Below are 12,431 nucleotides of genomic sequence, written 5' to 3' on the forward strand. Positions count from 1 at the left end.
CTCCGTCTGTCCTTCAGCCCCTCTTGCATTCCTCATTTTTTGGCATTGACCTCTTACATTTCTTTCCTTTGTATGAGGCAGCCTCTACAGCCACGTTACCTTGGTTGCCCCGGGTTCACCGGCACCGTTCGAAGCCCGGGTGTCCGCAGACGCACAGCGCATCACTGGTGTTCGGAAGTTCTCCAGGTACCTGCACCAGCCCCGCAGGCAGGGGGACAGTCCCCAGCACCTGGAGACACGTGGCCAAGTCGCTCCGGGCTTGCTCTGAGTTGTGGGGCACCCTGGATCTCAGCAGGTGTCTCAGCACCCAGACTGTTTCTGGGCTGATGTGTAAGAAAGGAGCAAATCCTTACTCTTTGGACAGACTGGGGAGCACGCAGGTGCCCGTCTGGTCTCGTATTCTTGCTGTGAGCCTCTTGATTTCCTCCTGGAACTGGTCCCTGGCCCAGTTTATGCCCCGGTCGGCCAAACTCCTTGAAATCCTGCCATTCCTGCACTTCCAGCGCCTTGGCCACCAGTGAGAGTGGAGCACAGCTGTGGCTGCAGGCCAGCTGGACACCCGCTCCGTGCTCCTCCCTGGCGCTCACCAGAGGTGCCGAGTAAGTGCAAGCATCTGAGGATGAGCTGGCGAGGGCCTGCATGCCGTGTGTGGGTGGCACTCAGAGCTGGTGTGGAGGTGCTACCTACGGGTCTGTAGGTACCAGGTTGGTGACACCCCGGTGGGTGAATCAGCAGCTCCTGTCCGTGGAAAGGGGTGGCCTGAGCAGGAGCATCACCTGAGGACACCAGGACCACCCGCATCACCTCATGGCCACCAGCGTGTTTCCAGCAGCAGGCAGCGGTGCGGCTCTTCCCCAGCCCCAGGAAGAGAGTCAGGGCTGGCAGGAGCCTTGGTCCCCGTCCTTTGGAAGGCGTAGGAAAACCAGCACGAGAGCGAGCAGCTTCAGGGCTTTCTCACTCAAAACAGAGATACACCAATGCAATGGCACCGTATAACGAATGCTGTGATGGGGAGCTGTTGCTATGGTGAGGGAAATAATATTTAAGCACCAACAGTTTATAAATATAAAATCCTTACAAAGTTTTCTAAAATTAGATTAAAGGGGCTAGGGCTGTCAGGGTATCGTAAAAGACTTGAGAAATACCGGTATTTTTGGACGTGCAATATCTGGGTCCTCCTCAAACAGCAAATGCAGGTCCAAAATGCTAAACACCAAACGCGATGATCTGCTGTTGTGCTTCCTGAGATGTACAAGCAACCTCATAGCCCTGAAACGGCTGTCGCAGCCTGGCAGGCCGCTGAGAGCGGAGGCGAGGCCAGCGTTCCCAGGGATTTGGTTTTCTCTCGACACAGTTACGGCGCAGGGACCCGGGCTCCGCTGTTTTTCGTAGCCCACTCGCCGCTGAGTGAAGTTGCTCTGAGCTGCTGCTGGAGATGCTGGTACCGCATCCCTGTGGTGCCACTGGGCAAGTGCTGGAGTCGGAGGCGAGACGTGGCAATCCCTGAGCTGGGAGGCAGCTGCCGGGGGGCACGGGGGCTCCTGGGGGCCGGCTGCTGCTGCTGTGAGTGTAAGAAACCCACTGTGATTCTTGCACCGCCCCGGCAGCACCAAGCATGCTGACAGTAAAACAGGGATATAAAAACCCGAATATCCGTGGTAGCGTCGCTGGACTCACGAGCTGCCATTTCAGTGAACGTGCAGTTGAAGTGCTAAAAATGCAGCTGAGCTGGCAAATGCTGGACAAAAACCATTCAAAGTTGCCAAAAGTAAATGTCTGGCCCGTTTGGAGGGGTCAGACAGAAGCAGAAGCTGGGAGGAATGTGACCATCCCACTGCAGCCACCTCAACGGTCCCTGTGGCCCCGTGTTCCCATTGCTCTGCCCACCCTGCCTTCCCAGCCCGATTCCCGCACCGCCAGGGTGGGTCTGGGCCCCGGCCGTGGCAGCGCAGGGGGGTCCCTGGGGCAGCGGAACCAGTCCCCACCATAACAGCATCATTATTATTATTATTATTATTATCATTATCGTTATAATTATCATTATTAATGAGCAAAGACCACCGGAAAAATGAGTGACTGCGCACTGACACCCCTACCAAGCCCGGTGGGGGCCCGGCTGGGGGGGCTGCTTGCACCCCAGCCCGGGGCGTGGGGTGGGTGGGATGCACCCACAGCCCCGCACCCAGCCCCGCCCTGCGGGGTGGCGATACCCGCTCCCCAGCCGCCCCCCCGTGCCCCAGGACACGTCTCCCGTGGGGACCCCCACGGCGGGGGGCTGGGGGGGGCAGAGGCGGGGAGCCCGGCGGGGCGGGGGCAGCGCGGGGCGGAGGCGCTGCCTGGGCGCTGCCGGGCGGTCCGGCGTGGGGAGGAGGGAGGGAGGGAGGGAGGGAGAGGAGAGCGGGGCCGCCCCCTCCCCGGGCCGCCCCCTCCCCTGCCCGCCCTCCCGGCTGCCGGCGCGGCGCGGAGGGGCGTGGAGAGGCGGCCCCGCGCTGCCCGCGCGGGCAGGGCAGGCAGGGCAGGCAGGGCGGGCAGGGCAGGCAGGGCTGTGCGCGGCCGCCGGCAGCGATGAGCCCCCGCGGCGAGGCCCGCTGAGCCGCACCGCCAGCAGCTCCCCCCCAGCCGGGCTCGGCGCCCCCCCCCGCCAGGAGCCGCGGAGGGGCCCGCCGGGGATGCGGGGGGGACCCCGCCGCCGCGCTCCGCCAGGTAAGGGGCTCGGGGGCGGGGGGGTGGGGGTCTCCCTTAACCATTTCCGCGCCACCAACTTTCCAGGGCGGCGGGACATCACCCGCAGCGGCGGGACGAGGCTTTGCCCGGCTGGTCCCCAGCGCGGCACCCCCGTGTCCCCGCGGGACCCCCGTGTCCCGGGCTGCCAGCGCCCGCGGCTGCCCCCGGGGCTCGACTGCAGGCCTGGCCCCCCGAGCCGGGGAGGGGCGAGCTGCGGGGGAGGGGGGGGCGAACTGCGGGGCAACTTGGGCTGTTGTTGGGCGAGGAGCTGCCGCCTGGAAGAAGCGGGTCCCCGGCGGTGGGGATGCGGTGCGGCGCGGGCAGATGCCCTAGAGATCGCTGCCAGCCCCAGAAGGGCTCCGATAAAGGTCCCAGCCTCAGAAGGGCTCCGATAAAGGTCCCAGCCCCTGAAGGGCTCCGATAAAGGTCCCAGCCTCAGAAGGGCTCCGATAAAGGTCCCAGCCCCTGAAGGGCTCCGATAAAGGTCCCAGCCTCAGAAGGGCTCCGATAAAGGTCCCAGCCTCAGAAGGGCTCCGATAAAGGTCCCAGCCCCTGAAGGGCTCCGATAACGCTGCTGTGAGGAGGCAGGCTGGCGAGTGGGGCTAGGGCACCCCTGGCACAAGCAGCCCTCCAGCAAAGCCACACGCCTCAAGGTTGGGGCTCTTGCCGCAGCCCTTGGCCGGCAAAGGGAGTGTTGGGAGGTGGTGAATGAGCGCCTTCATCCCAACAGAGCCTTCCAGCTCCTGCCAGGGGAGCGCTCCAGGAGGGAGCGAGCCAGTGCGCAAACAGGCTGCTGGGTGGCTCAGGGGAAGGGGGAGAGCACAAAAAAATATTGTACCAGGTTTAGCCGGGTGTTTGCATCCTTGGGAGGAGGCAGATGCAGTTCAGCAGATGAGGGATAAACAGGCACAGGTGGATGTTGCGATAAGCAAACTCTGGGACTGGCTGGGGTTGGCATTACTTGATAGCAATTAATTAACTCAAAATGTGTATGCTGACTGCCAGTAGGAAAAAAACGCAGATCCCCATAGAAAACTCTGTGATGATTTAAGCGCTGGTCAAAGCGGGCGGTAATCTGGTGGCAAAGGCTCTCTTGGTCCCTCTGAAATGGAGAGGGGATGGGCAAAGAGAGGGGAGCAGGGAGCATGCCAGGAGTGGCTTTGAGCACTGGAGTCCTGTGTCTTGTTAGAAAAGTGCCCCGGGAGGCGATGCACATGCGAGCGGAGCAGGTCTGGGGGCACAAGGCACCTCCACTCGGTGGCATATGGGGCGGTGCTCGCCCAGGGAAGGCGGCGGGTCCCCGGCGAGTCCCTGGCTGGCTTGAAGCTGTGACCGCAGGGAAGCTCTAGTGCTGCACGGCTGGAGAGGAGGCAAGGCTGAAGGCTCGCTCCCACCCCATCAGGATCTCACGCTGGGGGGCCTTACTGGGGGAGAGGTGTGAGGATGGAGACCAGCCCTGCTCCTGCATCTGTTGCGGTACCCAAAATCAGGTAGCGCCTGCGGTGCGGGGAAAGGGGGGCTGCTCCGCGCTGCTTTACTCAGCATCTCCCTTTCCCCTGGGGAGCGGGGGTGCAGCGTGCCTGCACCCAGGATGGGTGGGCCACAGGCTGTGTGTGCCTGGCTTTGCAGAGCCACAGCATGACTAAGCCACTGCAACTGAGTGGGATGCTCATGGTTAAACACCATCAGCAGCCCGTTTTCCCGTCACGCTGTTTTAAGAGATGAACTCTTTGCTCCGCGGGAGGACACGGGGAAGCAGCAGGGCCCGTGCCAGCAGGTCCCTGGCCGAGAGTTGTTTTGCAGCCCTGCGGCAAGCTGGGGGGAGTGGGGGACGCGGGAGCCCGGCTGGCTGGGCAGCGAGGCACGGCAGGGCGCTGGCTGCAGTTCCTCCCTCCCTGACCAGCCCTCCAGCAACTGCTCTGCCTTGGACAAGGCACCCAGGGGTGCTGCTTGCCGGGCAGGGGATGGGGGTGCATGGGTGTGCAGCCGCTGGAATTGATGCTGGGAACTCTGTGGGCGACTACGCACGTGTGGGTCTCCCTCCTGGCAGGGATGAAGGGCTGTCTGCGATGGGGCGCGTTTTGGGCGAGCATGCTGCAGCCATGCCTTCTTGTGTCAGGAGAGGGGTTTTGCCTCACAACTCCCCGCGTGGGCTTCACGTGGCGTGGGCTGTGCCCCTGTGCCCCTCCGTGCCGGCACTGGCGCGGCAGGCAGCTCTGCCTGCTCCCCGTGCCCAGCCACCCGTTCTGCTGGCACCGAGACCCTCGGCACCTCTCGGATGTTCGCTGCTCGCAGTTGTGTTTTCCAGCTGGTCCCAAAGTCCTGAGTCACTCTGCCGTTTCCATGGAAACAGCCTGGCTGGCGGGAGTGGGCTCTGGGGGGGAGAGGGTGCTGGCTCGGGGGGGAGAGGGTGCCGGCACCAGGGAAGGGCTCGAGGGGCACAGGCGCTGCTCCAGCACATCGCCCTGCTGCCGCTGCTTGTGCCAGGGCTGGAGCCGGCACCTGCGTTGCACGGACCCTTGCACCTTCTTCCACTCCTTTTCCCTTCCCCCCTGTCCTGGGGAAGTGCAGAGGGATTTCCCTGGCAGCGGCAAGGGAGCCCAGGATGAGCCCAGCCGGGCCGAGGGTACAACTTCTGGGGAGCTGTCGAGGGAGAGGGACAGGCTGGAGGCAGTGAGAGGAGCAGGGTGTTTCGAGTGCCCTGTGAGAGCCTTGGAAACAGCACTGTCAGTGTCGGTTACTGTGAGCTCTCCTGCCTAAAGCTGCCGGCACCCCCCAGTTGCCCAAACACGGCCGCCTCTGGGAAGGGAACCTGCGAGGAAGACTTGCGGTGAGAGGCAGGGCAGCCTGCGGATGCCGTGGGCCCCCCTGCCCCGAGTAGGAGGGTGCCACAGTGCTCCCTACACGCTGCTCAGGTGTAACACCCGCCTGCTTGTGGAGGGAAGATGTGCGAGTGGCACTGAGCCCTGCAGCCGCCCTGCTGAGTCCCGCCTGCCTGGCAGCACCTGAGTTCAGCTGCCAGCGCAGCCTCCGGCACGGCAGCTCAACAAGCAGGTCATTCCCCTCCGACCTGGGAAGACCATCCCCGAAATGGGAGCCCACCACTCGGCATCTCCTCCTGGGCCTCCGCTGTGCTGTGGCTGGCGGCCGCGCTCCCTGCTCCCTGTGCTGGTGACTCACAGATGCCATTTGGCTTAATTCATCTCCTCCGATCTCCCAGCGCTCCTGGGCTGTCTTGCTGGCTTCTTGCCTGCTCATCCTCCCTGGAGCGCTGCTGAGAGGCAGGGGAAGTGGCGGAGGAAGAGGAAGAAGGCAGGTGATTATGGACCCACCGCTGTTTGTGGGGTGGGGGAGGCTGCACTGCCTTCGCCCACCCTCTCCCTTCCTCTGGGCTCAAGGCTGCAGGAAGCAGGGTGGGGGAGAGCAAAGGCTCAGCATCCCTCGGGGACAGCCTGGTCCCGGTGCAGCTGCAGGCAGCCGACAGGGATGCAGGCAAGGCAGTGCAGCGCAGTCTGGCGTGCTGTGACCGGAGGGGTTTAGGGTCAGGGATGGGGCAGCAGTGACCCCAGCCCAGTGCAAAAAGAGCCCACGTGCCTTCTCGCAGGCCCCTCGCAGCACCAGCAGTGCTGGGGGGCTGGAAAGTACACGTGACTTGCCCCTACCCCAAGTGTCCATCTCCGAGCCCCAGCTGTCTGGAGCAACCTGCCCGACCCGGCTCCTGCCTTGGGGCTGCATCTGCTCATTGTCTTCGGTGGAGCCGAGCTGTAGGCAGAGCAGAGGGACATTCCAGCCGGCAGCACTTCATAGCAGAGAGGCATCTGTGAGGGCAGCATTTCGGGTAACTCCCATGGTCGCAGCATCCCACAGGCTAGGGCTGAGGAGGCAAAACAGCGCATGCCTCACGCAGGACTCGGACACAGCCCCACACGGCATAGCCCTCGCTCCGGGTGCTGCTCTGGTATCCTGAAGAGGAATGGGCCAATTTAAGAACAAGGTCCCTCAGGGCAGGGATGGGAGAGCAAGTGGCAAACCTGCTGCGCCTTTGTGCGGGAGACACCCTCCTGCAGTGCACTGGCTGCAGCCGCTGCTCCACCAGCCTGCTCAGAGCCCTGCGGAGCCATGTGCGGCTCCTCCTTGTCAGGTGTTTCACACCAGCCTGGACGGATGAGCAAGGTGGAGCGTGAGTAGAAGTCATCCCAAGCCATGCTGGCAGCTCCCAGGTGCCAGGCACTTGTGCTGCCCCAGAGCACTCAGCTGCCAGGCACCGCTGCCTCCCAAGCCAGGGGCTGGGCTGAGTGGGAACCGCAGCCTCTCGGGGACAGGCAGTGATGGGAGGAGGTGGGAGAGTGGCCAGGGGCTGAGAGGAGGCTTCAGCTGGCTTTAAAGGCCACAGATGAGACATCAGGGAGGGAAGACTTCTCCCAGAACCTGCCTCTCCCTGGCACTGCCAACGTGAAGGGTGATGAGGGGCATCCGAGGCTGAAGCTGGGCTGTATCCTCACGCCTGCTCTGCCACGGAGGTGCCTTGAAATGCCCCGGTTCCTCCCCTCCGCAGCTCGGTGCATTGCAAAGGGGAGTGGGTCCAGGTGGGGGGAGAACCTGAAAAGCTCACGGCCAGTGATCCAGCAGGAATTGGGACCAAGGAGGCACGTGGGCTCTGGCTGCCTTTTGCAGGGGAGCCGGCAGTGGGTTTCTGCTGCATCCCAGGACAATCCGAGTTGCATCTGCTCCAGCATCCATCAGCAGCGCAGCCAGGGGTAGAAGCTGAGGCTGTGTGAAGGATGCAGTGTGGCTGGCCATCACTAGAGAGCAGGAAAGTGCTCCCACTGCAGCTCCCACCTAGGCAGCATACAGGAGCCCCCTGGGCCAGGAGATGCCAGCAGGGACCCTCCTGTCCTGCCCTGACTTAGCAGATCCAGAAAAAACACTTTCTCCAAGGGATAGAGTATCCCATGTGGATGCTGGGGCCAGATCTCCCCTCTACAGGGTGGGTAACCCCAAACCAGTAGCAGCAATAGCCAAGCACCTGGACCGAGGACTTTGGTCCCCTGGCTACGTGCCACATCCCTGGCAGGCAGCAGCCCAGGAGAAAGCATCCCTCACTCAAAGCATCGTTATGAGTCTAAAGCACGGCTCTCAGCGTGCAGACACGGTGATGGCTGGCGGAGGGGTCACCTGCAGCAGCTGTGCCGGAGCCCCTGTGCTGGGGCCCAGCTCTAAGCCACTGCTCGCAGCGAGAGGTCTCAGCTCCTGCAGCCTCCTGCCTGTACTGAGCAGCTGGGGCAACTGGTAAATAATAAAAATAATAATTAAAAGAGAAAGGAAGGAGGATTTTGACTCGCCTGCAGGTCTGAACAGCCCTCCTGGCATTGCTCGCTGGGCATCTTTGGGGATAGGGGCACGTTGAGGAGGTGGGGACGACACGTCATGCCAGCTGCCGTGGGCTCTGCAGGGGACGCACACCAGAAGCATTGCACCATCCCGAGCCCATCGGAGATTTCAGCGTGTTCTGGGCTTGAACGGGCCTCGTGTGCTGAAATCTGCTGCTGGCCAATTGGCCTCTCTTGGAGACCTCAGCTGAGCAGCGGCTCTGACAGCCCCAGATGCCGTGGCCCGTGTGCTGGGCTGAGCAGGGACCAGGTGCGCACCATCAGCTCGGGGCCGGCTCCATGCTCTCCTGGGAGATGTGCAGAGAGCGTGAGAGGGGTGGGGAAGAGGGAGCAATGGGGGTGATGATGCTGTTGGAGGGAAGGGGTCCGCTCAGTGGGAAGCAGACATACTTGGGTTTGTCCCCTCTTTGCAGGTGGCTGCAGAGTAACACACTGTGGGGAGGGGAACAACATGGAAGGAGGGCGGGCGAGGGGGAGTGTGTGCAGGGGAGCTTCAAAGCCATTGCTAATACTGGGGTGTCTCTGCTGCACAGGGGTTTTAGCTTCTTTAGGGTTTCTGAGATGAGACTGCTGTCTCCTGCCCCCCAGCCCCACTGGCCTTGGGGAGTGATAGCGTGTGGATGCGAAGCCCTGTGCTTTGGAGAGCAGCAGGGCAGTCTGTGAATGTAATCCGGTTAGTGAACGGGGCGAGATGTTGGAGCACCACCACAGTCACATCCCCTTCCCACAATGCCACAGCTCCCCAGGCATGGCAGGGATGCCCTCACCTAGCCGTCCTGGAGCATCCCAGTTCAGCTCCCCCACCCCTTGCTCCACCTCGGGCAGCAGCAAGGCAGGGGTCAGCGCCACTAAAGCTGACCTGTGCCACTACAGCCCTGCCCTTCCCTGCACCCATCCCTGGTGCCGAGGCCACCCACGCTGCGCTGTTGCCAACAGAGGATGGAACGATGCCATTTCTCTTGCTTCCTCCTTTGTGGCATTGCTTTACCCTGCTCTGGCGCTCAGGACAGGAGGGGAGGCTGAATCCCAGAGCCGAGTAGGACCTGGCCAGAACAATGAGCTCAGTGCTGGGGGCACATCGGGCTGGCAGCAAGGACACAACTCTGGCTGCTGCTTGTCCCCAGAGGCTGACGGGCTGAGCCAGCCTGGCTGGTGAACCTCTAAGCAGAGAGGTTTGCAGCTCTAGGAGAGCCATCGCCCCGCTCCCAAGCAGGAGGCCGTTGGCCTGGATGGCCCATGCCTTGTCCTGCCAGCTGGACAGAAAGGATGGAGACGAGCCTCCCCAGGCAGCGCTCAGCACCAGCCCCTGCCCTTTCCCTGCTGTGGCTCCTGCACTGGGTGTCAAAGGCACTGGTTGATGGGGTGACAAGTGACTCACGAGGCACTTGGGGAGGAGGGTTGGCAGCAGCTGGGTGGGGGCACATAGACAGTGCAGCCACCAAGCTCGAACATCCCCCTGCCTGGGCTGCAGGGCACGGGGTGAGCTGTGGGGCACAGATTTGTGTATGTTCCCAGCCTGGGAGGAAGCAGACCCTCGGGCGGAAGGCCTGGATGGAGGCATGTCTCCAGGCTTGCCAGCCTCTGCCTGCTCTTCCTTTCCAAAACAGGGCTCTGCAGTGCCTGGCGGGTCCACGGGGGTTGTGGCTGACGTACGGGCATCAGGAGGGCATCTGGTGGTACCCCCAGCAGCAGGATGCTTGCGTCCTCCTTAGCAGTCCTTGCTCAACCCGTGACTTCTCTGTTGGGTTGCAGACACTGAGACGACCTGTGAAAAAGCTCCATGAAGGTGACCAGCCATGCAATGTTCCTGGAAGGCTGTCCTCCTACTAGCCGTGGCATCCATTGCGATCCAGTACACGGCGATCCGGACCTTTACTGCCAAGTCCTTCCACAGCTGCCCCAACCCCAACCCCGTGAACTGCAGCCTGAGCCAGGACACCGACGTGGCCGACAGGCTGTGTGACGAGAGCCCCACTTTCTCATATAACCTCTCCAGGAAGACGCATGTCCTCATCCTCGCCACCACCCGCAGCGGCTCCTCGTTTGTCGGGCAGCTGTTTAACCAGCACTTCGATGTCTTCTATTTATTTGAGCCCCTCTACCATGTCCAGTACACTCTGATCCCAAAGCTGACCCAGAGCAAGAGTACGACGGACCGGCGGGTCATGCTGGGGGCCAGCCGAGACCTGCTGAGGAGCCTGTACGACTGCGACCTCTACTTCTTGGAGAACTACATCAAACCCCAGCCCGTCAACCACACCACCGACCGCCTCTTCCGCAGGGGAGCCAGCAAGGCCCTGTGCTCACCGCCCGTCTGCGAGTCCCTGGGAGCCGTCGATCTCCACCTGGAGGAAGGAGACTGCGTGAAGAAGTGCGGGACCTTGAACCTGACACTGGCCACCGAGTCCTGCAGAGAGCACGGGCACGTGGCCATCAAAACCGTGCGGGTGCCCGAGGTCAACGACCTCCGGGCCCTGGTGGAGGACCCGCGGCTGAACTTGAAGGTCATCCAGCTGGTGAGGGACCCCCGGGGGATCCTGGCGTCTCGGAGCGAGACCTTCCGGGACACTTACCGGCTGTGGAGGATCTGGGATGGCACTGGAAGGAAGCCGTACAACCTGGATGTGACCCAGCTCACCACGGTGTGCGAGGACTTCTGGAACTCGGTGTCCACCGGCCTCAACCGGCCGCCGTGGCTCAAGGGCAAGTACATGCTGGTGCGGTACGAAGACCTGGCCAGGAATCCCATGAAAAAGACCGAGGAAATCTACGATTTCCTGGGCATCCCCATGGACAGCAACGTCGAGCGCTGGATACAGAACAACACCCGAGGAGACAGGTCCTCCTCCAAACACAAGTACGGGACAGTGCGCAACTCGGCGGCGACGGCGGAGAAGTGGCGGTTCCGGCTCTCCTATGAGATCGTGGCGTTCACCCAGCACGCCTGCCAGCAGGTGCTGGCACAGCTCGGCTACAAAACCGCTGGCTCCGAGGAGGAGCTGAAGAACCTCTCCATCAGCCTGGTCGAGGAGAGAGACTTCCTGCCCTTCTCCTAAGGCAGCCCTGGGGTGGCCGGTTTTGATACGGACTGTTTCTAACTGTTGCCTTATTTTATTTTCTTTTGTTTTGTTTCTTCCCCCCTCTTTCTCTCTTTCTCTCTCTTGTCTTTTTCTCTCCAAAATTTGCACTAAACCTCGAGTGGGAATCTCAACAGCGGAGTCCAGGGGAGCGATGGCTGCCCCTTCAATACGTTTTGGACGCAAGAGGAGTCGGGTCTCTCCCAGCAAGAGCTAGAACTGTGGATGGGTTAACAATGTTTACAAATCACACAAAATGTATAAAGCAACCTTCAAGCTTTCCAAACCGAAGGGTACCTGAGGTACTGTACTTTTGCACTGTTTACTTTTACAATGTAAGAGGTAAATATAAATATAATTTATGAATGGTGTCATCCCCTCCAGAGTAACTCCCCTTGCCCCCTAATGAGCAGGTTAGACTGAAAGCTGAACGTGGAACAACCTCCTCGTTTTCAATCTTGGTGCGACACGTCCGTCTGTTTTAAGTCCTGTTGTTGGGCTGGGCGGCTGGGCAGCTGCTTGTACATGGTTGTTTGGTAACACCTGTGATATTTGTGCCAAAACCCCACAAAAGAAGAAAAAAAAGAAAAAAAAAAAGAAAAAGGGGAAAAAAAAGTGACTGGGTGGTTTGGTAAAAGCTTTATTTCTGTGTTTTCTGTAAATAAAAGTGCAATAAAACTGACCTGGGGGTGAACTTCAAGTGCAAGACCTCAGTGACTGAACTGGAGTGGATGCACCAGCAGGCAGAGAGCCACGTCTGGTGGTGCGCCCGGGCTGGGAGCAGGGTGGGGGGCAGCCACCTCCCTGGGCACGTGTACGTCTGCATCTGAAGCATGTCACAACGCGAGCAGTTATGCTCAGAGTGAGAACCTGTGGTTGTTCAGAGCTTGCTGGCCTGCCGGGGGGGCACGGGGCTTAAGAGAATCATTTTGGTTGGAAAAGAACTTGGTCAGATCGTCGGGTCCGACCGGTGACCCAGCAGTGCCTGAGCACCCACCCCGCAGCGCTGACGGCACCAGCACCGTAAGCGTGGCCCCGCTGCGCTGCCCCTCATTGTCCCCCTGACCCCCTGCCGCCTCTGTGGCTGTTGATGCCAGCACTGGGCGTGCCCTGCCCTGGGGGACCAGAGACAAGTGCTCGAGGGAGGTCAGGTCATCAAACTGCCAGAATGAAAATGAGCAAACAAGATGACGGTCCTGGCAATGCCCAAGATTTTCTCCACGAGCTGCTGGCTGCAGGG

The 12,431-nt window shown here is 61.3% G+C and overlaps 1 protein-coding gene across 4 annotated transcripts; it reads left to right on the top strand.

The window, feature by feature from the left end:
• Nucleotides 1-2,501: 2,501 nt before the first annotated feature.
• On the top strand, nucleotides 2,502-11,764 carry CHST1 (carbohydrate sulfotransferase 1). 4 transcript variants are annotated; one of them, XM_055715554.1, is made up of 2 exons: nucleotides 2,502-2,703; nucleotides 9,867-11,764. In XM_055715554.1, exon 2 carries the CDS (start codon nucleotides 9,911-9,913, stop codon nucleotides 11,168-11,170), a length of 1,260 nt encoding a protein of 419 aa, XP_055571529.1. In that variant the 5' UTR covers nucleotides 2,502-2,703; nucleotides 9,867-9,910; the 3' UTR covers nucleotides 11,171-11,764. The 4 variants fall into 4 exon arrangements, with proteins under 4 accessions (XP_055571529.1, XP_055571531.1, XP_005438774.1 ...); XM_055715556.1 differs by lacking the exon at nucleotides 2,502-2,703 and adding an exon at nucleotides 2,981-4,214 and having other exon boundaries at nucleotides 9,722-11,764; XM_005438717.4 differs by lacking the exon at nucleotides 2,502-2,703 and adding an exon at nucleotides 2,981-4,214.
• Nucleotides 11,765-12,431: the final 667 nt, after the last annotated feature.

This window comes from Falco cherrug, chromosome 7 (genome assembly GCF_023634085.1).
Source record: "Falco cherrug isolate bFalChe1 chromosome 7, bFalChe1.pri, whole genome shotgun sequence".
Taxonomy (NCBI): domain Eukaryota; kingdom Metazoa; phylum Chordata; class Aves; order Falconiformes; family Falconidae; genus Falco; species Falco cherrug.

Excerpts from the sequence above, each read along its gene's own strand:
- CHST1 (XM_055715554.1), top strand. The coding sequence starts at position 9,911 with ATGCAATGTTCCTGGAAGGCTGTCCTCCTACTAGCCGTGGCATCCATT.